This window comes from Mirounga leonina, unplaced genomic scaffold, assembly GCF_011800145.1.
Source record: "Mirounga leonina isolate KUSES-001 unplaced genomic scaffold, KU_Mleo_1.0 Mir_151, whole genome shotgun sequence".
Taxonomy (NCBI): domain Eukaryota; kingdom Metazoa; phylum Chordata; class Mammalia; order Carnivora; family Phocidae; genus Mirounga; species Mirounga leonina.
The window spans coordinates 65,713,013-65,739,931 of NW_023270377.1; the positions used below are offsets into that span (position 1 = coordinate 65,713,013).

At 39.8% G+C, this 26,919-nt stretch overlaps 1 protein-coding gene across 1 annotated transcript in view; it reads left to right on the forward strand.

Moving 5' to 3' along the window:
• The first annotated feature begins 2,879 nt into the window (after positions 1-2,879).
• The window catches only part of GRB14 (growth factor receptor bound protein 14), a 115,414-nt gene continuing 91,374 nt past the window's right edge, over positions 2,880-26,919 (forward strand). Inside the window, exons 1-2 of the mRNA XM_035007878.1 lie at positions 2,880-3,128; positions 4,428-4,560. Of these exons, the coding sequence (XP_034863769.1) occupies positions 2,938-3,128; positions 4,428-4,560 (324 nt within the window). The 5' untranslated portion in view covers positions 2,880-2,937. The remainder of the gene's footprint in view (positions 3,129-4,427; positions 4,561-26,919) is intronic.

The following is a 26,919-nucleotide window of genomic DNA, read 5'->3' on the forward strand; positions in this document are numbered from 1 at the left end:
TTTCTTTAGATTAAACATTTATACTGGGAAGTGGAGCAGGACACACTATTGGGAAATAGTCCTTCCAGTGATTCCGAAGATATAAACAGTTTTCACCTATCCTTTTCTCTGACAAAAAAGACAGCCTGCTCTGTGTGTGTGTGTGTATGTGTGTGTGTGTGTGAGAGAGAGAGATCGAGAGAGAGAGAGAGAGAGAGAGAGAGAATGTGTTGCTGGGAGCAGGGCAGGAACAAACTTTAACCACTGATTCACCCTCCTGTTAAAAGCTCAGAGTATTCCATTTTATTTTTATTTTTTTACCTTTTTTTAAAAAAAGATTTTATTTATTTATTTATGTAAGAGAGAGAGCGAGAGAGATAGGAGCAAGGGCAGAGGAAGAGGAAGAAGCAGACTCCCCTGCTGAGCAGGGAGCCCGATGTGGGCCTCGAACCCAGGGCCCTGGGATCATGACCTGAGCCGAAGGCAGACGCTTAACCGACTGAGACATCCAGCCACCCCCCCACCCCAGAGTATATCATTTTAGAGGAGAAATGGGTGCCTCCAAGAATTTTGGAAGAATATAGGGATGAAGAAGAAAGAAAGAAGAAGGAGGAGGAAGAAGAAGAAGAAGAGGAGGAGGAAGAAGGAAGAGGAGGAGTTGTTTCTTTATGTTTTTAGTTCAAGTTATCTGCAAATACATAACCTCTTTTTTATTTTGCTGGAATGGCCTCAATATAACTGTATGCTTTTACATGAAATCCTCTTAAAACCCGCATGTAGAATCCAGACCATATTCAGGGACCTGGATGTGAGGGCTTTGCCTGGCATACAGCATCAATACATGTTAACTTTCACCATGAGGAGTACTATTATTTTATCCGTCAGGAGAACTACCATTTTGTCCTTCCATGGCTATTGCATTGTAGAAAGTCTCCCAGAGACCACACCCACTGTGTCACCCAAACCGATACCGCTCTTTATTGGGTATTAGTTTTGACATCAGAAAAATGAAGAACTTAGATTCCATAAGCTCTTTGACCCAAAGATTTTCCTTCTGTGGAGGACTCCCCGTTTCCACACAAGCTGGGAGTTAGTGACCCCTGGTTGGTAGTGGTTGGTGCTGTGGTGTACGTGTGTGTGTATATATGAAGAAAGGGTTTTGCCCACCTCTTCAGGAGGTAGTGTTTGCCTTGCCCTGGGCAGGTGTTGTGGAGGTTAAGAAAACCTGGTGAAACAGATGCCAGGGACATGTGTTACCTAATTTGGTCAAAGAACAGAGTGTGTAAAACAGTGCACTGGGATGGGGGAACCTACAGGAAGAGCAGAAACAGAGCAGCACCCAGAATTTCAGAGTAGGATTGTTGCACCTCAGAGGGTGAGCATAATGTAATTACGGTAATCCACCCTTATCTGCACAAATATGTTTCAAGACCCCCCCCAGTGGATACCTACCATGGATAATACCAGACTGAACCACCTATACTGGTTATGTATATAATATATCTTATATACATATATTATATACTATATATACCATGTTTTATGCTCTATATACATATGTATGATAAATTTTAATCTATAAATTAGGCATAGTAAGAGATTAACAATCATATTAATAATTAAATAGAACAATTATAACAATATACTCTAATAAAGGTCATATAAATGGGGTCTCTCTCAAAATATCTTACTGAATTGTACTCACCCTTCTTCTAATGATGTGAGATGATAAAATGCCTACCTGATGAGATGAAGTGAGAGGAATGAGGTGTGCATTGAGAGGAAGCTACTGACCTTCTGACTGTATCTTAAAAGGAAGGTCATCTATTCCAGAAGGAGGTTGACCACAGCTAACTGAAATGGAGGAAAGCGAAATCACAGAAGGAGGCACTACTGTACTATTTCAAATAGTCTGGGTTTTTAAGACCGGATCTTCTGAATTGGAAGCTTAACTGCACTGATTGCTAGGGCTATGTTGGGCAAGCTATTGAGGCCCATTTTCCTTATCTGTGAAATGGGATAAACATTTAATTTGCGAGGCTGTTGCGAGGGTGGAATAGGACAAGGCGAGTGTGGATTCATTACACGAGGGCTGCTCTTATTAAAAGAAAATTAATATTTTTTTCTTATTCCCAAGACACCTTCAGGATTATTCACGCCTTACTAAGAATTCTGAAACATCTCAGTAGTTTCCTATGCTGCATGGATTGTACTCCCTGCTCCCTCATCCACCCCTTGCTCCCCCCGCCCCGTCTAAGGCTGTCGGAGTGGAAGGAAGAAGAGGCACGTGGGGGAAGGACTGGGGCAAACCTAGCCCCATGGCCCCTGGCCTCCGGGCACGGTGGGGCCTGTCATGGCGGCCCAGCTACAGCTTAGGTGATCTCAGAGCCAGAAGAAAGGAAGGGTCTGGGGGTCAGCGCCTCCCAGACCCCAGCCCCGCCTGCGCTCCGCTAGGCAAGCCCTGCGGGAGCGCGGCTCACATGGGTCCCCGCCTCCGGCGGCGCGGGCCCGCCCTGACCCTGGACTCAGCCTCGCGCTCGGGTGCCCACCTGGGGAGGTGGCGGCCCGGACCTCGCGCGCGGGCCGCCGAGGGCCGAGTCCCGGCGACGCGGGACCCCCGCCAGCGCCCCGGCGCGTCCCGGGCCGGGTGCGGGGCCAGCCCGGCGCGCGGCGCCCTCCCCGCCCCCTCCGCGCCTCGCCCCGCCGCCCGCGGCCCCCCCCCACCGGCCGCTCCTCCCCTCTCCCCACCCTCCTCCTCCGCCCCCTCCCCTCCCCCGCCGCCTCGCCGACTGCTCGGCCGCGCGTCTGAGCCGCCCGGGCCCGGAGCGCGGGCGGCGAGGCCACCGCACCTGCAGCGCGCTCGGGCTGCCAAGCAGGCGCTTCGCCTCCCGCCGCCGGGCCTCCCTCTCCCCCCGCGCCGGGTCTCCCGTGACACCCGAGACCCCCCGGCCGACGACAATGACCACTTCCCTGCAAGATGGGCAGAGCGCCGCGGGTAGGGCGGCTGCCCAGGACTCGCCGCTGGCCGCCCAGGTGTGCGGCGCTGCCCAGGGGAGGGGCGACGCCCGCGACCTGGAGCCTGCCCCCTGGTTGCACGCGCGGGCGCTCCTGCCCCCTCCGGACGGGACCCGCGGCTGTGCTGCAGACAGGTAGGCAGCCCTCGGAGGGCGCGGGGGAGTGTCCTGGGTTGGCAGCCGGCGAGGGGCTGAGGAGGCGGTCCTAGGGGGTGAGCCATGTGCCCAGAGCTGGGCCAAGTTTGTGAAAGTCTCTGAAGACAATTCCCTTTGAGCTGGCTCCTACCGGCTCAGCAGGACATTGCGATCTCGCCGCGCCTTATAAATAGCATCACCGTTTCCTTGAGAGCTCCTGGTCGCTCTCACCTCTGCCCATCCGTGTGAACTAGGAGGCCAGGCTGATCACCCCCTTTTCCTCTCTTCGTGGCCCTGTACCAAAAAAAAAAAAAAAACAACCCCCCCCAAACCAAACCAAACCAGACCAAAACAAAAAAACCTAATCCTTTTTATTTTATAAATTTAAAAAATCATCGCATAAATGAGTTCACCTCCCACATAGAGTCTTACAGCGACCCTGGAGAGGCAAAGCACGGATTGACATTTGAGCAGTCTTGCTGTTCAGCAGGAAGAATAGAGGCTTTAAAAGGTTTCCCAAGCTCCATAGCATTCAGCACTAAGTGCCTTTAGAGTTCACAATTTTGCACGTACTTTAGGAAAGAAAAAGACTGCAACAATACAAAAATCTGTAGTCCTTTATATTCATACATTGAAATGGTACTTTTTTTTCCTCCAGATTTTCAAAGTGCTTCAACTTCACTGAAGTTAAAATTACTCTGCAGTGGACTAGAGTACATTTATACTAGCAAGTTCTATTCACTTACCTCTTCAAAAACACTGCCTTGCGGTTTAGTATCTATAAGCACTTGAAAAATCAACAGACTGTGTGTGGGCAACATTGTGAATGAAATTTGAAGTGAGATGAACCACAGCTATAATTAATAAACCATCACTTCCAAAAGTGATTAGTAAAATAGCATAGGGATGAATTCACTAAATGTTTGTAGACTTTGTCGATTTAATGGATCCATAGAAATGTCTAACTTCTCAGGATGGTTTTTGCATCAATAATTATATAGTCTGTATTTCAGGTTAGGAAAATTATCGAAAATGCTGGAAATGGGGTTTCTATACCTAGTGATTTTTTTAAAGGTCCCCCCAAAAAAGATAGGAATACTATAGAAAATTGGTTTATATCAATTAACAAATTTTATTTTGGCCCACAGAAAGTACATCACAGACTTTTGCTGTATACTTTATATAATATTAGTGTTGTCACAGAGTGGTACATGTTGGCCCTTAACTTCTTAATCCTGTCAGCAATTATATTTTACATTCTGCTTTATGTAAATTACCTCCTATGTTCTCTTGGTGTAGGAGAAAAAAGAAAGATCTTGATGTTCTGGAAATGCCATCTATTCCAAACCCTTTTCCTGAGCTATGCTGTTCTCCATTTACATCTGTGTTGTCAGCAGGCCTGTTTCCCAAAGCAAATTCAAGGAAAAAGCAGGTATGCATTTTAAAATTTTCTAATTCAAAAATCTTAGAGGAGTTCTAAATCCATATAGTTTTTTAAGATATTCAGTAATTTATAATATTAACAAAGGAGTGGTATGGCCTATTTTAAATGACTATTAGCTGACAAAGTTTTTGGCATCATTTTCCTTTGAGACCTCAAGTTTTCACAGCTATAAAATGGGAATATTAAAATTTACCTACCAGGCTTTTGGGATGGGTTAAAACAGAGAATATATGTAAAGTACAGAGTCTGGGAGCTATTATTATTTACAGGGTAGGCGGTAGAGTTATATGTGACAATAGATTATCAATGTTAGTCAGAAATTGGAGGAGGGTATGGGGTGAGAAAGGGATTGGCTGATTTCTTTAATACCTTCTTTAATGTTCCACATTTTCAACCCAAGCCAACCTCACTTACTAAAGGAAAATGGTATAGTGATTCTGTGGCAAAAGGTAATGGGAGTTGAGAACTCAACATGACTTCTTCACCAGTGAATTCCTCAGTTTGGAGGCTTCTGGCTACAGTAGATGACTTCTTGGTGATGATTAGAAGATGGACTTTACTTTTATGATTTTGCTTTCTTTCTCAGTTTCTAGTTTGAGACTGACTTAGGCAAATTAGATTTCAAGGGCCCAGCAATTATGGGGAGATCCATCATGATTATACATTTTGAAAAAAAAATTAGTGTATCCTAGAGTAATCCTATCTCTTCTTAATATATTCCCTCCCAATTCTGAATCAGCAAAACAAAGAGAGGCTTCACTAGGCAAAATGTACCTTGCTCTTGCAAGGATAGAAGCAATAAATTTAAACAGTCAGATACTTGCAGTGAGGAGAGGGGTAATGAGTGGAGAGAAGACATTTGATCATTTCCCCACATCTATTGTTGTCTTTCCTTTTTTCTGTACTTTTACTACCTATGATGGGTTCAATAATGTATGTTTACGGTTTTGGGAATGAAGGAAATACCCTAGGGAATGGATGGGTTCTTGATAACATAAAGCAATAATATAGACAGGAGGGCAGCATTCCATGGACTGTTGGGTTTTGATAGAAGTCTGGTATAACAAGGCATATATATATATATATGTATATATATATACACATATATATATATTTTTTTTTTTTTTGAGGGGGGCGGTTTGAAGTTTAATTGGTGCATGTGCTTTTTGGAAAAGGACTGGAGAAAGTGGGAGTAAATATTCCCGGAGCAGAGGTATGTTCTCAATTAGAGACTTTGATGGGGGAGGCAAGTCCTTAAGTGGGCGGGACTGTGACTTTGGATGAGGAGATGAACAAGGAGGAGATTCTTGAGAGCTTTATTATCAGGATGAGTTTTAAAGTCAGAGCCCAAGCGAAAAACAGCCCTGCTGAAATGTCTGGGCCTTTTAAGAGCTTGGCTTTTGGGTCAGGATATAAGATGAAAATATGGGTGATAGATTTGATTGTGTGTCATGATGGTAGAAAAATTGATGATTGCCCTTGGGATCCAGAATGGGAAAAGGAAATGTCTGATGATGATGTAATAGTCAGCTGGGGAATTTAATAGATTATTTCCCTATTTATGGAGGGCCTGCTGTGTTCCTTGCACCATCCTAGGTTCTGGGGCACTGAGCTAAGCAAAAAATGCCATACAAAGGGTGCTTACCATGATGGGGTTTTGATTTGGAGTTGGGTTATGACTTAGGAGATGAACAGTGGAAGGGGAGGAGAGGAGGAGAGGCCTGGGCTTATTCTCACTTTAATTTCTGGAATGAACACTGGGAGAATGCCTGTGTCTAAGAGATGTCAATGGGGCAAGGTTCATTTTGAATAGAGACAAAGTATGTTAATAGAGGGAGGAAAAAAAGAGAGGGTGGGTGTGGGTGTCAGGGTGTGCCCTAAGGGTGTGTAGTCATCATCCTGGAGTAAGACATCTTGTCTTGGGGAATGATAGCATTTCTTCGGATCTGGTTTAGCAAATTGGCAAAGTGGGAAAAGGGTGCTATGTTACTCTTGACTCCGGCTGGTTTCCTGCTCTGGCCTTGTGTCCTATTTCCACAGTGACCTTCTCAGAGAGCACTACACCCACACAGACAGCAGTGCTGTTTCATGAGCAGGGAGTTCTGGCCCGCCTCCTGGAGGCCAGTCCCAGAGGGGTGTTCTCACCCAGGAAGGGCCCTTTGCCCGAGGGTTGGGATCTCTATGAAGAGGTGATGTCCCAAAGTTGGGGAAGAGGAAGGTTCCTTTTTACACTCTTTCATGTTTCCCACCTCCACTTTGCATTTCGAACAGATCCTTTGTTTTTATTCCTTTCTAGATGCTCAGTTCTTTGGACTGAATGATGCTTTGGGAACAGCTGACTCTTTGTCAGTAATTTCCCAAGCTCAGTATCTTTGTGACACAGATGACCCTTTTACTAGATGGTATTTCTGGCCCGATTATCTCTGACCTTCACTTGAGATGATGTACATGACTGGATGTGATAGGTTTCTATTGACTATTATTTATGGTTGACACATTACAGGGGCTGATGTCTCTTTTCTTTATATTCTCTCTTTCATTTGTTTTGTTTAGCCATTCCAGTCATTTTAACAATTCTTTCCTCCCTGTAGAAAAAGTGAAAAATTGTGCCTGTTATTTACGAATAATTGACCAGAAAGTTTGAAAGAATCCAGACTAGACATGTTAAATTTCATGTGGCCTTTCAAAACCACAGTCAAAAATCATTTTATAGGCCATAAATTTTTTTTTTTTTTTTTTTTTTTTTACAATTTGAGACACCTACATAATGCATGAGTGGTAAAGCGCACTGAAGCCACAAATAGGATATGCTTTATCTCTGAAAATAAAAATGTCTCAAAGTATATAATACTTACTGTAGGCTTCCAGTGTTTTTCTTTTAAAATAAGAGCTAGAATGAGATAGAATATGGATTCTTTATTTTCTCTCCTTCTTGTTATAGTACTGGCCAGATATATTTCCCAGACATATTTCCTTGTGTTTACCAATAAAGCAGATTTAAAGTAGATTCCTTTATATACGTGGTCCAGAAAAATTACTTGCAATTTAAACTTTATATTAAAAGTGACTTACTTATGAATTTAGATCTCTCTCTCTCTCTTTTTTTTATTTCTGATTGAAATTTACCAGGAAATCATCCCTTAGCACTTACTGTCTGAAGAAAGGGAAAGAATAAGAGATCCTTAGCCCTTGCAGAAGAATCAGTTCTAGTCTTGTTTGTCTACTCTCAGGTAATTTTTGTGCTGGGACTCAGCTTGTGCGGTAGGTGTGGTTAATTGCTTCCCTGGCCTTTGTAGTGCAACTTATTCAAAATAAAGTATCTGATGATTTTAAAGATAAAAAGATACCCATGAAAAACTGTGTTGTGGAATGTTTCAGCTGGAAGAGAACTTTGAGGTCATCTAGTTGAATCCTCTTTTGCAGATTAGTAAACTGAGGCTAAGAAATTCTATGTGGCTGACGGTGGCATAGCGAGGACCAGGAATTTGCATTTCTTGAGGCTTTAAAGAGTATTTTTAAGGAAGGTCCAATTTCCTCAGAAGTCAAAAACTGTTAAGAGTAGCACAAGGAATAAACATACCAGAGCAGGGTGACGGTACCATTAGTTAATACTCATTTAAGGACCTAGATTCTTCTTTTTTTTCTTTCCTTCTTCAACTCTAACTATCTGTGTTTTTATCCTTTAGCTTTCTTCTCCACCTTCTCCCTAAAATTGATTTGAAAAGTTTACCAAATAATTGGCTTATTACCAAATAGGATTTACTAGTTATTACTGATAACCAGCTTTTGCATGTAGTTTACAGTCCACAGAAGAAACCAAAAAGTGGTCTCTTATCCACGTTTTATGATTTTTTTTTTAAAGATTTTATTTATTTATATGACACAGAGAGAGACAGCAAGAGAGGGAACACAAGCAGGGGGAGTGGGAAGAGAAGCAGGTTTCCTGCTGAGCAGGGAGCCCGACGCGGGGCTCGATCCCAGGACCCTGGGATCATGACCTGAGCCGAAGGCAGTTGCTTAACCAACTGAGCCACCCAGGCGCCCTAGCACATTTTATAATTTTTTGGAAAGTGCAAAAACCAGAAATGATTTGCCTGTACTCTTACAATTTAAATAAAGGAAGCTCAAAAAGAGTATCATGTCTGAATGTGCTTTGCCCCTTACCACATTGTTTCTGATCTATTCAGTATTGAATTAAGCCTTTTTGTACATCTCAGAAAAACAAAAAATATCTTTCAAATAATTAAGAAATTACTTTTCCATATGTTCTGCCTTTGACTTCTTTTTTCTCTCACATATCAGGAACTATCAAAAGACAAATTCATCTCTCCCCAAGTTAATGGACCTCTGATGTCATTCCTTTGTGTTGCTAGTAATTAACCCAATTTGCATAGTCCTGTAGGAATCTTGCATGGCTGCTACATTAACCAAACTCTCGTATACTCATTTCTCCAATATTCACAGAAGTAGAAAGCAATAAATTATAGTCTCATATTCCCATTTTCCAGATTCAGTAATTAGCAAGATTTTGCTTCATTTACTTCATCTATTCCTTTTTGAAATTTTTATTGTCTTTGTTGAAGTATTTTAAAATAAATCCTGAACATCCTCAATTTGCATCCCTGCCTAGTTTTGTATGCATCTCTGAAAAATATATTTTCTCCTATAACCAGAATGCCGGTATTGTCTAACAAAAATAACAATAATTCCTTGGTATCATAATCAAATTGTTTCAGTTGGAATGATACATAAAATCCTCAGATTATAAACTGGTTATATTTCAAAAGTCCTTAAATTAGCTCTTTGAAAATTTAAATTCATTTTCAGACGGAAACAGCATCATAGGTTGCATTTCAGCTCCCCCAGGCCGTTTTACAAAATCCCCTTTAATGTGAAATGAAATGCAAATATCTTATATGTGCAGAAAAAAATAAATAGAAACAATACTTGCTCCTATTAGGGTTTCAAACAAATATGTCTTTCCAACAGCAATTTGCTACTTCTGAATGTTGGCACTTGATGAATATCATTTTTCTTGGGAGGAATTTGAAAGTACACAGATTTTTGTAGCAATATTGAAGCAGGCTTTAGAGGAGTACTTCTTAAAGGGTAGTCACTGGACCACCTTTCCAAGATGCTTGTTAAAAATGTTGATACTCAGGCCTCTTGCAAAACCCACTGAACAGCAATGTCCTGGTGAAGGGCATAGGGATTAGACTTATTTTTTTCTCTTTGACTTCTGTGGAAAATCAGGGGTATTCATATTCCCTGTCACTTTTAGACTCTGGGGCAATCTGACCTTTCAAAATTATGGACAATATCATTTAGTTAAGAAAAGGTAGGAATATTACAAATGGACTTTAGTTGGTATTTTATCCAGATTGATTGTTTGGAGGAAACAGAGCCTCACATGAACTAGCCTGAAAGGTTATGTTATAGTATCCGAAGGCCAAAAGTTCTCTGATCTCATGAGAGATTGGAATCAGGGAGTAGAAAGTCAGCCAAGATCAAGGCAGCCACTTTCTCTGTTCTTCCACAAGCACAGCACATAATCTCTGCTTCTCCTTCTATGTCCATTTCATTCTCACATTTGTCTTGTCTTGCTTGTCCTGATCGCATCTCAGTGCACCTGGCCCCTGATGGCTGCCCCACTGGAATAAATCTTTCCTTCTATTTGTGGTTCAGCATTTGGTAAGTGACTGGAGTCTACATCTGGAGAGAGCTTTTAGCTCAGTGTGTCCAGTTCTTATTCAGTCAGCTGTAGCCAAAGGGGCACAAGGGCCTGGACCACTGCTCAGTCGAGTTTGTGAGAACAAATTCTATGAGCAGGAAGTCCAGCTTCAGTGGGTATGGCGTAAGAAGGTGGGGAAGAAACAATGGGCGACTCGTGCCCCAGGAAAAAAAGATCTCAAACAAACAACAGTGGACACAAAATCAAAGCCTTATTATATGCCTATGATATATGGTGACCTACCAGTTAGTTTGGCTGACTGGCCCAGACAGTTACAGTGTCTACTTCCTTTGCTTCAGTTCACTTAATTCAACTGAAGCATATTTACTTGACGGTGGTTTCAGTTAATGCCACTCTTTAATGATAGTTATCTTTCTTGGCCATTGTCTTGAGCTTGCATCTTAGTGATGTCCCTTAGCCTCTGATGACAGGATTTACCAACTCAGGATTCTCCCTACTTCATGCTAGTTACTTTCATTTGTAACAGAAGACAGCTGTCTCTTCCTATTTTAAAACTTAAATCTCCCAGCAGATCTGCTTGTCAAGGTTTTATTTCCAGTTTGAAGGTTGCCTCTAATTCTTGGTTAATTTGCAGGGTACATTTGCAATCCAACCTTTATCTGCAATATGGGTTTTATTTTTCACTTCTCCTGAAAGCTCAGCTTCTGGTTTGTTTTTCCCTAGGGGCATATATTATGTTCTTTCAACAGAAGGAAAATCGGAGCCATTCATGGTTCAATATAAATGTGGATCTTAATTAATATAAAAAAGCTTTCTGCAGTCTTGTGGATGTTGCTTTTAAATGTGTCAGCTTATATAGAATAGTAAGAAATTCCACTGTGTAAGAATACACTGATGTGGGATGTGAGGGCGATCTGGCTGCGACATCTGTCACCCCATTGATCGCCAGGTTGCTTCGGCTGATCTGGCTGGCTAGGCGGGTGTCCCCTTCCTCCCTCACCACTCTGTGTGCGTCCCTCCCAACAAGCTCTCAAGAATACAATGATGTGTATTTGAGCGGGGATAGGCAGACTTGGGCATTGTCCTTTTGGAACTCTAGATAAGGAATAGCTCAATGGAGAACCTAGGAAATGACCACAAGTCTTTGCCAAGGCAAGGGAGCAAAAGAGAGCCTTTCAGAATCAATTTAGGAGAGATATGGGAAAGCCGATATAGGGAGAGCATCCTTTACTTCTTGTCCTTCCTTTTGGTTCCACTCATTTAGCATTTTTCATAGCCACAGAGAAAATAAACACAAGTAGGAGGAATAATATTCTTTTTTTAAGGTTTTATTTTTAAGTAACCTCTACACCTAATGTGGGGCTCGAACTCTTGACCCCAAGATCAAGAGTCTCATGCTCTACCAACTGAGCCAGCCAGGTGCCCCGGGAGGGTTAATATTCTTAACTACTTCACCAATTCCAAAAGATCATTTATAAGTGGACTGTTTATTCACATACCTTTGTCCATGGATGTAATGTTACATGTGGTGGTTAGGTTGTTAGGGAATCAGTAAGAGTTTTTAAATCTGTAATAGTTCCAAAGAATGGTACATTTACAACATCCTGGGCACCATGTTTAATATTGTTTCTATGGAAAGATATGAGTCAGTATGATGCGATTAAAAATATTGGACTGGGAATCTGCAAACCTAGTTTTTAATAATATCCTGCTACTGCTGAGTGATGTGATAGGAGCCTTTTGCCCATACTTTCTAGGCCCTGAGAGTGCTACAATTTTATTCGATTCTTAGAGTGAGTGATTCTGGTGGCTTTTGAAGTACTAATGAATCCATGTAGTAGATACAGGACTTTAGGAGGCTTGTTTGGTCCCACTGGCCCCAGAAGTTTCCTCTTAGCCTCTGTTCCGATCCTCCCACATGGTCACCACACCTCCTGTGATGAAGGGCACATTAGGGTGTCATGGGACAAGGAGCACAGGAGCCAGCTTTATGGAGATGTTAGGGGCAGGAGGGGCTAGTTAAACTAGAAATTGCACGTCAAAGTCAAGGTCCAAAGAGTAGAGAGTCAGAAAAGGTGTCATATCTGAGAGGGGCCAGGTTAGGTGGTAAATTCTATTTAAGCTTAGAAATAAGGATGTGACATTAGATTTGAAACATTTGAGGCTGGTGTAGGTCCAGTGCACTTGGCTTAAAGGGTTGAGGTGGTCATAACCTCTAAGTCCTTCTCCAAATTCCTCTTGCTCCACCCAAATAATCCATTTGGTTGCTCAGGCCAAAATCCAAGGAGACCTCTTTCTGGTCTTTTGTCAAGTACTGCCACACCTTTCATGACAATATTCTTGAATCCATAAATGTCTTTCCATCTTCACTGTTACACCATCCCAACTTCAGCCACTGCCTTCTCAAATACGAGGGGCGTAAATGGCCTTCTTCTGCGTTAGCCTATTTTGGTCCATTCTCCATATGCTTGTTAGAAGTGAACTCTTAGAAATGTAGATCACATCATGTCACTGCCTGGTTGAAAACTTTTTGATAGATTAACATGAAGTTCAACTTTGTACCTTGGCCTACAGGATTCTGCATGATTTGGCTTTCTGTCTACCTATAAATCTCTTCTGCATTCTACCTTTTGTTGATTATATTCCAGCCACAGTGGAGCGACAGTCCTACCAGTTTGTGAACTTGGCATCTTTTATTCTACCTCAGAGCCTTTGGCTTGACTGTTTTCTCTGCTTGGAACCTCTTTTCCTTGCTCTTTACATAACTGACTCCTCTTTATTCTTTAGGTAGGTCTCAGTGTAAGATGACTTATCAAGTAGGCCTTTTGACTAGACTACCTAAAGTATCCCTCACCCTTCCACACTTATTTTTTTATCTTATTTTCCCCCACTCCATCACCTTTTCCAGTGCATTTCCTTGGCTGTTCTTAACATAATATGAATTGTTGCATTTATCTATTTGGTCTAGTTATTTATTGTTTTTCCCTCCAAATGGAGTATCTTGTGTTCCTTGTTCTTGGGTTCTTTCATGGAAAGAATTTTTTTTTTTTTTTTTTTATTTATTTGAGAGAGAGAATGAGATAGAGAGAGCATGAGGGGGGGAGGGTCAGAGGGAGAAGCAGACTCCCTGCTGAGCAGGGAGCCCGATGCGGGACTCGATCCCGGGACTCCAGGATCATGACCTGAGCCGAAGGCAGTCGCTTAACCGACTGAGCCACCCAGGCGCCCAGTTTTCTTCTTCTTTTTGTTTTTTTTTAAAGATTTTATTTATTTATTTGAGAGAGAGAGAATGAGAGAGAGCACATGAGAGGGGGGAGGGCCAGAGGGAGAAGCAGACTCCCTGCCGAGCAGGGAGCCCGATGCGGGACTCGATCCCGGGACTCCAGGATCATGACCTGAGCCGAAGGTAGTCGCTTAACCAACTGAGCCACCCAGGGCGCCCCCATGGAAAGAATTAATAAGTGGATTATTGAAGATAAATAGTACAAATAAATTTTAACAAATTGCATTTTGACATACTTATTCTAATCATCAATTATCTTCTTCATCACATTTAAAAAATATTTTTAATTCTATTAACGGTTTTTATTAACAAAAATAAAATTACATGCTAGGATCCTGGGTCAATAGGATTTTTAACAGTATATATCTTTTGCTTTTATTACACACATAGGACATTTTGGTCATGTCTCCTTAACAGCAATTCATTCATGGCATAAAAAGACAGGAACCCCTTCTGATTTGTGGTGCTTTGATTAATCATTAAAGGAAGCTCTCCCTGTGTGTGACACCCTGGAGGTTTACACGCCCCAGGGGAATGCACCAGGTGAGAATGTTATTGCGAACACAGAAGGGCTCTCAGAAAGGTAAGTTTTAGGAAAAAGTACATGTGGAACATGAGGGTCTGAAAACTGATTCTCTTAAACCTGTGAGTTTGCACATCCCTTGGAAAGTCTTATATATTCAAGGGGTATATGTCTCTGCATTTCTACACTATGAGTGCTGGCCCAAGTCATTCACCAATGATATTAATAGTTAACAATTAAAACATTTGCTAACACCTACTACCCCTTGCTCTGAGAGACTTGTATTATGAGCCCAACTGATATTTCCACTTAATTTTTTCTAACGTGGGGATTTTTAAAATACACAGTAAGTTGGAAGTAAGTATAGCAGTCCACCAAACACTTTTTACTTATAATCTCATTAAATAAGAATAATGTACAAAATCAGAAAAATATCCATTAATTTTGTTACACATGACCTCATGATGAGGAACGAGAATTTTGGTTAGTGTTGAAATGTTCTGAATTCAGATATATGATTGTGTGATGGGATTGATAATGGTTTTCACTTTTTATTTTTTCAGTTTTTATTTATTTATTTATTTATTTATTTAAAGATTTTATTTATTTATTTGAGAGAGAAACAGCATGAGAGGGGAGAGGGTCAGAGGGATTATTTTTTCAGTTTTTAATTATTGACTTTAATTTCTCTCTCTCCTGACTCTTGTCAGAGAATCCATAACCTTTGAGGGAAAGTTTCCTAAGAACAAAGTAAATAGCGCATCAGCGTGAAACACTGAAGTGGTATTTTGTCACGTATTTAAATGTATTTTCTGCTAATTTCAATACTTGGGGTAAACCAGTAACTGAAAGAAAATGTGCCTGGGAACACCTGATGTGCTATAGGTTAGTGCTGCAGGTGAGGTTCCCTGGGAACCTGGCTTGCAGCACAAGTTGGCCTGCAGGGAGTTTACTGGGGAGAGCTCTTGAAAACTGCCCCTTGGGCGCACCTGGGTGGCTCAGTCAGTTAGGCATCTGTCTTTTTTTTTTTTTTTTTATTCTTATGTTAATCCCCATACATTACATCATGAGTTTTAGATGAAGTGTTCCATGATTCATTGTTTGTGCATAACACCCAGTGCTCCATGCAGAACGTGCCCTCCTCAATACCCACCACCAGGCTAACCCATCCTCCCACCCCCCTCCCCTCTAGAACCCTGTTTGTTCTTCAGAGTCCATCGTCTCTCATGGTTCGTCTACCCCTCCGATTTCCCCCGCTTCATTCTTCCCCTCCCGCTACCTTCTTCTTCTTCTTTTTTTTTTTCTTAACATATATTGCATTATTCGTTTCAGAGGTACAGATCTGAGATTCAACAGTCTTGCACAATTCACAGCGCTTACCAGAGCACATACCCTCCCCAGTGTCTATCACCCCGTCACCCCATCCCTCCCACCCCACCCCCACTCCAACAACACTCAGTTTGTTTCCTGCGATTAAGAATTCCTCATATCAGTGAGATCATATGATACATGTCTTTCTCTGTTTGACTTATTTCACTCAACATAAAACCCTCCAGTTCCATCCACGTTGTTGGAAATGGCAAGATCTCATTCCTTTTGATGGCTGCATAATATTCCATTGTATATATATACCACATCTTCTTTATCCATTCATCTGTCGATGGACATCTTGGCTCTTTCCACAGTTTGGCTATTGTGGACATTGCTGCTATAAACATCGGGGTGCACGTACCCCTTCGGATCCCTACTTTTGTATCTTTGGGGTAAATACCCAGTAGAGTTAAGCATCTGTCTTTGGCTCAGGTCATGATTCCAAGATCCTGGGATCGAGTCCCACTTCGGGCTCCCTGCTCAGTGGGGAGCCTGCTTCTCCCTCTTCCTCTGCCTCTGCTTGTGCTCTCTCTCTCTCAAATAAATAAATAAAATCTTAAAAAAAAAAAAAGAAAGAAAGAAAGAAAAGAAAACTGCCCAGTGGAATGGACAGAGGGAGAAGCTGGGCCTCAGTGCAGTCACCGCAGAGGCCTTTGCCGATCCCATAGGAGCTCTGGAGCTGGGTGGGCCTTACAGAATTGTGCAAAATTGGGGCAGAGGGGCTGGGCTCCCCAGGAAGGGCTTGACCGTGGCAGCTCTCTTCAGCTGAGTGCAATGGCAAGAAGGGAGGACTTAGCTCGGAGGGCTTGGTGGCTGGTGCTAGCAAGTGGGAGGAGGAGGACTGTAGCCCTGAAGCGGGTAGGCCTGGACAAGGTGCCACAGGATCTACAATAGTTAGTAATTCTGATTCTTCTCAATGTGACAGAAATCCTTTCTGAGGCGACAAGATTTTTTTTTTTTAAGATTTTATTTATTTATTTGACAGAGAGAGACACAGCGAGAGAGGGAGCACAAGCAGGGGGAGTGGGAGTGGGAAAAGGAGAAGCAGGCTTCCCGCCGAGCAGGGAGACCAATGCGGGACTCCATCCTAGGACCCCGGGATCATGACCTGAGCCGAAGGCAGATGCTTAACCGACTGAGCCACCCAGGCACCCTAGGCTACAAGATTTTTGAAGATGAATTGGATAAACTCAAGGATCTATCTTGTACATGATTTCTTTTAGATTTTGTGTTTGTTATTCAATATTGTGCTTAAAACCTATTTTGTAAAATCATACCAAATTGTATGAGTGTGTGTTCTAATAGGCCAATCAATTCCCATCCCATTTAATCATAAAATACTTTAATATTTTCCTCTTTCTTTTAATAACAAATATATTGGCTATTAGACTAATTTTTTTTAGCATATATACATCATTTGCTTTCATTAAAAACATGAGAAATTTTTATCTTGATGCATACTGCAATTAATGGAGCTATTTCTAATTTTATACTTGGTTTTTATTTTGTTACATCCAAAGGCTGAAAATCAAGGTATGAAAGACTTACACAATTACAAAAGGAATTCCATGTCATTCTGGCCACTTCATCATATGCCTCAGAGCTCTTAGTTCTGTATTATTTTAATTTTGACTGTTTTCAGCTATTTCTCTTATAAGAGATAATCTGTAATTAATTTTCAGTGTTTTTAATATATTTTTTCTCAGAATGCATATCTTTATTTGAATTGAAAAGTAAAGTTGGATCTTATCTGGTAGAATATAAGTCTAATTTGGCTGACTGATTTGAGAGTGAGGACTAACTTTTCTAATTATATGGTTGACATTTTCCTTAGATTGAATAAACTAAATTTATAGCTCTAAAGTTTTGATGAAAATGTATTTAAAGCACATTATAAGACAATGGCATTTTATTTAAAAAATTGGGAAGAAGTCATGCAAAAGCCTCACTTTTATGTTGGTTTGGCCAAGGTGTGATAAAATTAATGCTTTACCCCCCCAATTTTTCTGAGTGTATCAGTTTGAACAAACTGTATTTGAGAGAGTAATATATCATTAATGGTAAAGCCTCATTGATAAACCATCCAGAAATTGAGGAAGTGAATGAATCTGATTGGCAACAAATCTTTTTCAACTCAGATGGTGTTTCCAGTTCATTGTTTTCAGTTACATTATAAGAGGCCCTAATTGATTTATTGGATGATGATGGATCACTAAAAATGAATTTTACCTGAGATGGAATTTGAAGATCGACATTGCTTTCTACCACCTCTGCACTCTCTTTTCTCACCTACCCAGCTTAATTTTTCTCTATGGTACATATCATCTGGCATATTATATGTTCACACATGTATGTGTTTATTCTCTGTCTTTTCCCACTAGAACATAAGCCCTGTAAGGGCAGGAACTTTGTTTTATATACTACTCAATCTCCAGCAGATTGAACAATGCCTGGCATTTAATAGGCCCTCAGTAAATTTTGCTGAATCAAAAAATAAATTAATGAATTAATGAGTGGGGGAGGAGCAGAGGAAGTGGTTATTATTAAGTGAAAGAATGAGGGAATATTTGGGAATGTACTAATAATTTAATATAAAGGATAAAGAGTTTGCAAGAACACTTAGAAAAGTGAACTTTAGTTTAGTTATGGGGAGGGGTCCGGTATTGTTTGATGTTAAAGAGATCCGAGTCAGGATAAACGTTTGAGTATTGATTTACCACTATTAGCACATTCTAAATTTGGATTACCCTTACTCAGAATAAGTTCTGTTCTTTGTCTCTTTGGTCCCCTTGTGGGCGTTTTCAGTCTTACCAGCCTGTGTGTGCCAGTTAAAAAAAAAACATATACTTTATGGGGCTGAGTCCAATAAAAGCTTTTCAGTCAACCCACATTCATAGTGGAAGATTACTTTCATTCTTGGGAAGGGTGACATATGCGTGTGAAGCCCAATATTCGGATGAAAGGAGTACTTTGGTATTATTTAACTGTGTACTGGCAAGACTTGAGCCAGTATCTAGTTTCTCTTTATTTTGCATTATATTACAGTACTGTTACTGTGCTGTGCCAGGGAAATTAAGATCAGCTGGAACACTCTGTAGGTCATTGGCTTGGAATCTCAGGGCACTGGGAACTTGATGTTTTGTTTCAATGACCTCATTTAGGCTGAACCTGTCTTTGTCCCAAAGGCATAAGAGCCTCTTTACAAAACCATGTCTGCACCTTGGGAAATATATGGGAAAGTTTTGGAGAAAAGTGACTAAATACTTGAAGGCATTGGGTCAACCTCCATGTGCAGAGTACTTGATAAATGATGACTCGTTAGTTAAGGAAGATGAAGAGGGCGTATAATTCAAGTCCCTTGAACAAAGTTGTAGCCATCAGATTCCATGATGTCTGAAACATACTTTGAAGGTTATTTTTAAGAAAAATGAAAGGAAGAAGTGTTTACAGGTCATGTAGCAGTTCATGGGACTTCGGTTCTGGCAGATGCTTTCGACAGAGATTGCCAGAGGATGTTACTCTTGTGGAATGAAGCACCTCCTCCATATTTCTCAAAGTGGGAGTATATGATGCGTGTATGCATATAGGGTGTGTGAGGATTGTGGGAGGGCCATATGGGAAGTCACATGATAAACATGGAACACCTTTCTGGAACAATCATTTTAATTGAAAATAGGGGGAAATATTTTTATATTAAAATAAACACTCCTGTTTTTATGAGAAGACTGCACAATTTCCATGGATTTTTAAGAACAAATTTAATATCTTAGTGTCATTGCCTACCCGGAGATGGAAAGGGCTGTGTAAGTTACTTTCTTCTGCATTTTCATTAGTTCTGGTGGAAAAATTTGAGAAACACTAGTGTTGTTTTCAGTTTTGTGGGAAGTGGCTTTTTGTAATCCTTGGAGGATTGGTTATCAACTCTCTTTTCCTTCCCCGCTTTTCTCTAACCAAAGTTCTTTCTCTCTAAAGCTTCTCTGATTTTATTGATTCCTATATCATTTAATATTGAGGCTATTGGGTTGTTAACCATTTGAAGTGTTTTTTTCCATTCTGCTTTCCTGCAGCTTGGCAGGAAGTGGCTCTCATCAAAGTCTCTGAAGACCATCTTGTTCTGAAGACCTACTTCTGTGCTTATTTTGATACCTCAGCAGTTTGGGACATTTTTAACTATTTTTCCTTCTTGAAACACTTTCTTGACTTCTTTCTCTTATAGGCCTCTGTTGTAGGATCTCAGTGTTGGTTTCCTTAGGGTTTTATCCTAGAATTTCTTGTTTTCATCTAAGTTTCCTTTTATTGCTCGGGTGATCTCATCATCTACTCCCATGGCCTCAACAGCAATATATGTAGAAGTCTAGACTGGTTATCCTGGGCTGCCTGCTAGATATCTTCACTTACACAATCCACTGACATCTCAAACTCTGCATATTCCAAACTGAATTAATACTTTTCCTCTTCAACTTGTTCCTTCTGTGTCTCCTTTCCTTGGGAGTGGCATACTCTACCCATACTAGAAATCAAAAGTCTTAGTTCTTAATTTCCTCACTATTCCCCTCTCTCTTCATCTGATTGGTTATAGAGTCCTCTTGGAAAAACAAGTCTTGACTTTACCCACTCTGCATTAGGTGTCCTGCTTGGAGATAATCTACCAGGTCAGTTTTGTTACATTATCAGTCTGTTTACTTATCAGTGTTCTGCTCTCCAGGAAGCTCTCTAGAGAAAGCAAGAGCCAAGTCTGCCTTGGACATCAATGCATTTCCAGACATTAGCGTTGTGTCTGGCGCATTATAGGTCCTCTCTAAATACTTACTGAATGAACAGATGGTCCAGATAGTGGCACTTTTACCCCAAGTACGATTCATTTCTAAAATATCTGATAGGTGACCATACAGATAGTCTCCTTGAGCATTTTCAATGATAATGAGTTTATTTTGCTTGTGATCAATAAAATCCCTATATAAATGCCTTCTTATGAACTGCAGGAAAGCCAAGGTTGTATGTAATTTGTTAGAATAAAATTTAATTGCTTAATTTTTTGTAGGATTTTACTTTTCCCTATTTAAATCTTAATTTTGATCTATCCCATCATGTCAGGATATTATTGAATTGTATTCTTCTATTACACTAATTGTCCCTCTTGGCTTTGTTTCATATGCACTTAGGAATAGATGACATATATGTCTTCATTCAAGAAAGAAAGACAAAGCTTGCCCTGTTAGCCTGCCCTCAAGGGTGATGCTGGGGGATTAGTCAACACTAAGTTTTCTCAACATGTTGCTAATCCATTCAACCACTATTTATTAAGTGTCTTCTTTGTACTAGTCATTGTGTTTACATTTGTCCCTTGAACAACATGGATTTGAACTATGTGGGTCCACTTATCCAAGGATTTTTTTTTTTTATCAAACTGTAAGCGTATTTTCTCTGACTTAAAATTTTCTTAATAATATTTTCTTTTCTCTAGCTTACTTTATTGTGATAATGCAGTACATAATACATATAACATCTAAAATATGTGTTCACCGACTATTAATGTTACAAGTAAATCTTCTGGTTAACAGTAGGCTACTAGTAATTAAATTTTTAGGGAGTCAAAAGTTATATGTGGATTTTCAATTGTTTGGGGGGTTAGTGTCCCTAATCCCTGCATCATTCAAGGGTCAATTGTATAATTATGTTATCATACTGGTCCTACTGTATCTTGTCTATCAGCAGCATTATGAGGCATTTCTCAGTTATTCTTTAGACATCAAGATATCTCCAGTTCTAGATATTCCTTTGACCTATCAATATAGAGGCTTACTTAAATAGCAGTAACTTAGTGATTAGTACAATTATCAGTAATGTTTATTTAGTTCTTACAATGCACCAGGTGCTGTACTAAGAAGATAATAAGTTTTATAATATCCCCTTTTCCCAATACATCAATGAGGTAGACACTATCATCATATCCATCTTAAAGTGGAGGACATTTAGGTTTAAGAAAAACTGTATTATTTGATCAAAATTACACAGCCGGGAAGTGACAGAGACAGGATCTAAACTGAGACTGCCCTATATCAGTAAGATTTACAGACTCCTATTAACCCTTTCTTCCTTCCTCCCTTCTTTCCTTTTTCCTTTCTTTTTTTTTTTTTTTTGACTTTCAAAAACATTTTGAAAACAAAAAAGGAATGTTTTTAATAGACCAGGCTCATACTATGAGTAGTATTAAAGGGTGTACTTCTAGAGGTGGACATTGCTAAGACATCACTCCTTTTTTTTTTTTTTTTAAGATTTTACTTATTTATTTGTCAGAGAGAGAGAGAATAACACAAGCAGGGGGAGCAGAAGGTAGTGGGAGAAGCAGACTCCCTGCTGAGCAGGGAGCCTGATGTGGGACTCCATCCCAGGACCCTGGGGTCATGACCTGAGCCAAAGGCAGACGCTTAGCCACCCAAGTGTCCCACTGAGACATTACTCTTATGTGGCATAACCAATGTGCCTGATGGAACAGAACCAGTTTTAGATTATTCCAAAGATTCCTTTCAGTCAACATTAGCTTGGACTTGATTAGCTTATTTCTAGATATATAAAATTATAGTAATCACACAAAATTTAAATATAAAATTGCTTTTTCCTTCTTTGAGAAAAACAATTCATCAAAACTAAGCAGATTGTATCGTGGACTGTGGAGGTCCGTGCAGTTGTAGAACAGTCTGACTTCTTTTCTGCTACACTGGTTTCTAAGGGCGCATATATCTTTCCTTTATATTAGCGATGATACAGTTTGCAAGGTACTTTCAAACATGTTATAATTTTTATCCTTTTAATGTATGGCATTGTCAGTATATGAGTTAGTTTTATTCAATTTTATAGATGGAAAGAGATAGGGTCAAAGATTAAGAGTTAAATCATACTGTATTGCATGACGGAGCCAGGACTTGAACCCAGATTTTCAGATTTCAGTTCTAGCCCTGAGTACCTAACACAAAATTGATAGGTAACATTCTGTTTAAAAACTGCATATAAAATACCTCCTTTGTATTTTCAATGATCAGAGATTTTATGCAGTGAAACATGGTCTGTGACAGTAGTAAAGAGTTGTCTTTTCAACTGCATGTGAAACCCAACTTTAATATATTCTGATCTTCCTTTACCTCTAGTTTTTTTTTTTTTTTTTTTTTTGTGGTATTGGTATAATGCTTTTAGGAAATATCAGAAATCCTTTTTATTATTGTTTCAGAAAACATCCGAAATCCTTATTATTATTATTATTTTTTTTTTTTTAAGATTTTATTGATTTATTTGACAGAGAGAGACACAGCGAGAGAGGGAACACAAGCAGGGGGAGTGGGAGAGGGAGAAGGAGAAGCAGGCTTCCCGCCGAATAGGGAGCCCGACGCGGGGCGCAATCCCAGGGCCCTGGGGTCATGACCTGAGCCGAAGGCAGACGCTTAACTGACTGAGCCACCCAGGCGCCCCTATTATTTTTTAATTTGTAGAATTTTGAATGATTTTTTTGAAACTACCTGGGAAACTGGATCATTCTCAAGTCAGGATATATTCTGACTGAAAGAGTTCAGCTGTACTCTGGGGTGTTAAATTAATTTTCATTGACAGACATTTGCCTGGGATTTAATTGAGATTTAAGTTAGTAAAAATCCTGCCTTGTGGCCTAGAGAACAATTGGACAAAGTAGATGAAGTAGAGAGGAAAGTATTTTCTCAATCTTTTTTCCCCTTTTACAGAACCCAGGTCACCTGCAGAGATAGGGAAGCAGATCTGTCCTGTCACTACACGGTCACCATTAATAAGTCAGACATGCATCATTAGAATAAATGCAAGGCTATAAATATCAGTGCAGAGATTACTGGTTTATAACATATGGGATTAAAAAAATGATTCAAGTATTTAAAGATTGAATTAAATTCCATTTAATAAAGAGTTAGCAATCTTTCACTTAGCAATATGATTACCCTTTAACCTTATAAAAGTCTTTTTATATACATCATGCGTTAGGGTGGAAGTTCTCAGACTTCAGCGGGCATGACACATACCTGAAGTATTTGATAAAAGTGCAGATTCCTGAGCCTCATCCCTGGGGAATCTGTTTCTATAGGTCAGTATTGGGTCTGGATTTAGCTTTTGCTTGAATTTTAATTTGAGTTACCTTTAAAAATAGAATATTTCTAACTTGAAAAGATATAAGCACCCTTATTTTTATTGTAGCATTATTTATAATAGCCGAGATATGGAAGTAACCTAAATGTCCATCAGTACATGAATAGATAAAGAAGATGTGGTTTATATATATAGTGGAATATTATACAGCCATGAAAGGAGGATGAGATCCTGCTATTTAGTGACAACATAGATAAACCTAGAAGGTATTATGCTAAGTGAAATAAGTCAGATTGCAAAAGACAAGTACCATACGATCTCACTCATATGCAGGATCTAAAAAAACCAAAATAAATGAATAAACAAACAAAAAGCAGGATCAGAACTATAAACACAGAACAAATGAATGATTGCCAGAGAGAAAGAGTGTGGCAGGCATAGCATAATGTATAAAGATGTTGAGTCACTATGTTATACACCTAAAACTAATGCAACATTGTATGTCAACTATACTCAAAAACAATTTTTTTTAAAAAAAGGTTTATTGTTTAATAAAGAATCTCTATGACAATGGGAACTGTCAGGGCTCTATGAGTGCAAAAGTGGTTGTTGAAGTAGACCACACTCGGGGGCGCTCTTGAAATACGTTTTTGTGGTTAGTTCCAAATACAGACAGCAGAGGGGGCATGCTTTAGATGAACCAAAGAACCTGTTTACCTGATTGTTTTAGTATGAAGTATTCTAGATTGCATTTTTAATTTATTTTCACTTAGACTATTAGAGAAGTATCATTTGTTGAAACAAATTATCTGGTTTTAGAAGGGACCATGTGATTGGAAGTTTTTATAAGTTAATTATTTGAAGAAAAATAATTATGTATTTAGATAATTCTGGTTTCTTTGCACATTTTCATATTATATGAACAATAGCTCTAACTAGTATCTCTCTCTCTTTTTAAAAGATTTTATTTATGTATTTGACAGAGAGAGAGAGAGAGCACAAATAGGCAGAGAGGCAGGCAGAGGGAGAGGGAGAAGCAGGCTTTCCACTGAGCAGGGAGCCCAATGCAGGGCTCAATCCCAGGACCCTGGGATCATGACCTGAGCTGAAGGCAGCTGCTCAACTGACTGAGCCACCAGGTGCCCCAACTAGCTAGTATCTATTATAGGTTGGGTTTTTATTTTTAGTTGTAAGAATTAGGAGTCTGATATGCTAAAGAGTTAGTTGATGGTAAAACTAGAATTGACAGATGTCTCCTACAGATTGTTTGTTGAATAAAGTTCTGTAATATTTTGCCTAAGAATTGAAGATATATGTCATTCAGTCCATATTATATCATTAAAAATTGGAAATGAGTCCCATATCCTAGAACGTTTTTCTCTTTCCTTCCAGACTTTGTGCATATATAGATACTTTGGTTTATAATTTGTTCTTTTTTATATGGCATTTTTCCATACTTGCTTTTTATCAATTAATGTTCTATTAGTAACAATGGAATAAATCAACTTGAATTAGGTTAAGCAGAAATGGAATGCCTCCTTTGCCATGATTTTTGTCAAATTGTGACTTTTTTTGAAGCAGAGACTGTTCTTTTTTCTCTTCAGTTTCTACTGTGAAACATTGGACAGAATAAGGAGTATCAGTGCTGGTATCAAGTCCTAGATACAGGCTGTGATGGATTAAAGATGGCTATAGATTCTTTGCTGTGCCTCACACTCCTCCCTTGTCCTTCAGAATCTTGGAAGGATCTGACTCTTTGACTTATAATATAATGGAGGTGACACTGTGACAGTTCCTGGTCCAAGGCTTTAATGGACTGACAGCTTCCATTTCCTGTTTCCTGGAATGCTATCTTTGGGAAACCTGAGCTTTCTTATGTGAGTCTTGTATGACTGTATTGAGACCACTGGAGAGGCCATGTGGAGTCTCTCTGATCAGTAGTCTCAGTTAAGCCCATCTCTTTAGCCATCCTTGCCAAGATGCTGGACATGAGAGTGAGGCAGTCTTGGATCCTCCAGACTAGCCCAGCCACCAGCTGAATACCTTGATACCATGTAGAACTGAAGAATTACTTAGCTAAGTCTGCCCTCCTGATCCACAAAAGCATGAGATACAATAAAAGAGTTGTTGTTTTAAGTCACCACGTTTTGGGGCAGTTTGTTATGCAGCAATAGGATAACCAGAACAAAGGCAGAGCACTCGAGAGAAGAATAGATGATGGCAACTGGAAGGAACCTTGGAGAATATCTCATTTAACCATCCCCCTTTGTAGGGAAAAACTGCATTCCAGAGAAAGGAAGTGACATTTTTTACTTCAAGGTCATCCAGACAGACAGTTATTGTCACAGTCAGTATTCTAATCTGTCTTTGTTGCTCTTGCCTCTGGAGGACTCTATAAGATCATTAATTTTGCACTTCAGAACTGGAAAGAAAGACCTATAGATACAGCCCTGAGATCATCTGAAGAACTACTACCATGACAGAAAGAATGTGTGCAATCTCAAAGAGGTCCAGACCCCAAAACAGTATTTGTTCCAGAAGTACTAAGCCTATTTTTTATTATTTAACTGCTATGATAAAAAGTTACATTCTAGTATAAGTGTATGTTTTACATAATATTCAAATATAGTAAATAATACTAGAAAAATAAGCATGCACACAAATAATGAATGCTCACTTTTATACAGGCAATCTCAACATTTATGCAATTTGTATTTCAAAAATTCATTGGTAATTTTGGAAATTTTGAATGCGTTTTTCCATAGGATCAATGATTTAAAAAAATTTAATATATAATGTGCCTAATGTTTAAATAATCACCTTATTTATCAGTTTTCTATGGGAAAATGCTTTCCAAATCCCAGGTTGGTGTCTCTGAACCCATCAGTCCAACCTCCCCCTTTATTTGTCTTTGGCAGAGGAACTGGGTTCTACTCTTTCTATGAGCAGTGGGAGTGAGCACTTACCTTGTTCTTAGCACCTGCTGGTGGCAGATGTCTCCTTATGATTAAGGATGAAGGAGAGAAGGTTCTGGGACCTCCATGCAGTTGGAGAGTGTGCTCTACTTGGTGATGAGGAGAAGAAAGAGAGTGTGGTTCAGGACTTACTGTTGGTTAAATTTCTTAGTTGAGATCAGCTCCTGCAGTTTTCCCTCCCCTTTCTTCCAAGTATCCTAGAGATTGGTATGTACTCGCTTTCATTTTCATCCTTCCCAATAGCTTCCTCCTTTCAAGGTATCAATTCTTAAACTTACTAGACAACAAAATGAAATCTTTCCATTTTTCTATATGTTCCTATTTCTAAAGATGAAACAGTGATTTTCTCTAATTTTCTTTCTTTCTTTCTTTCTTTCTTTCTTTCTTTCTTTCTTTCTTT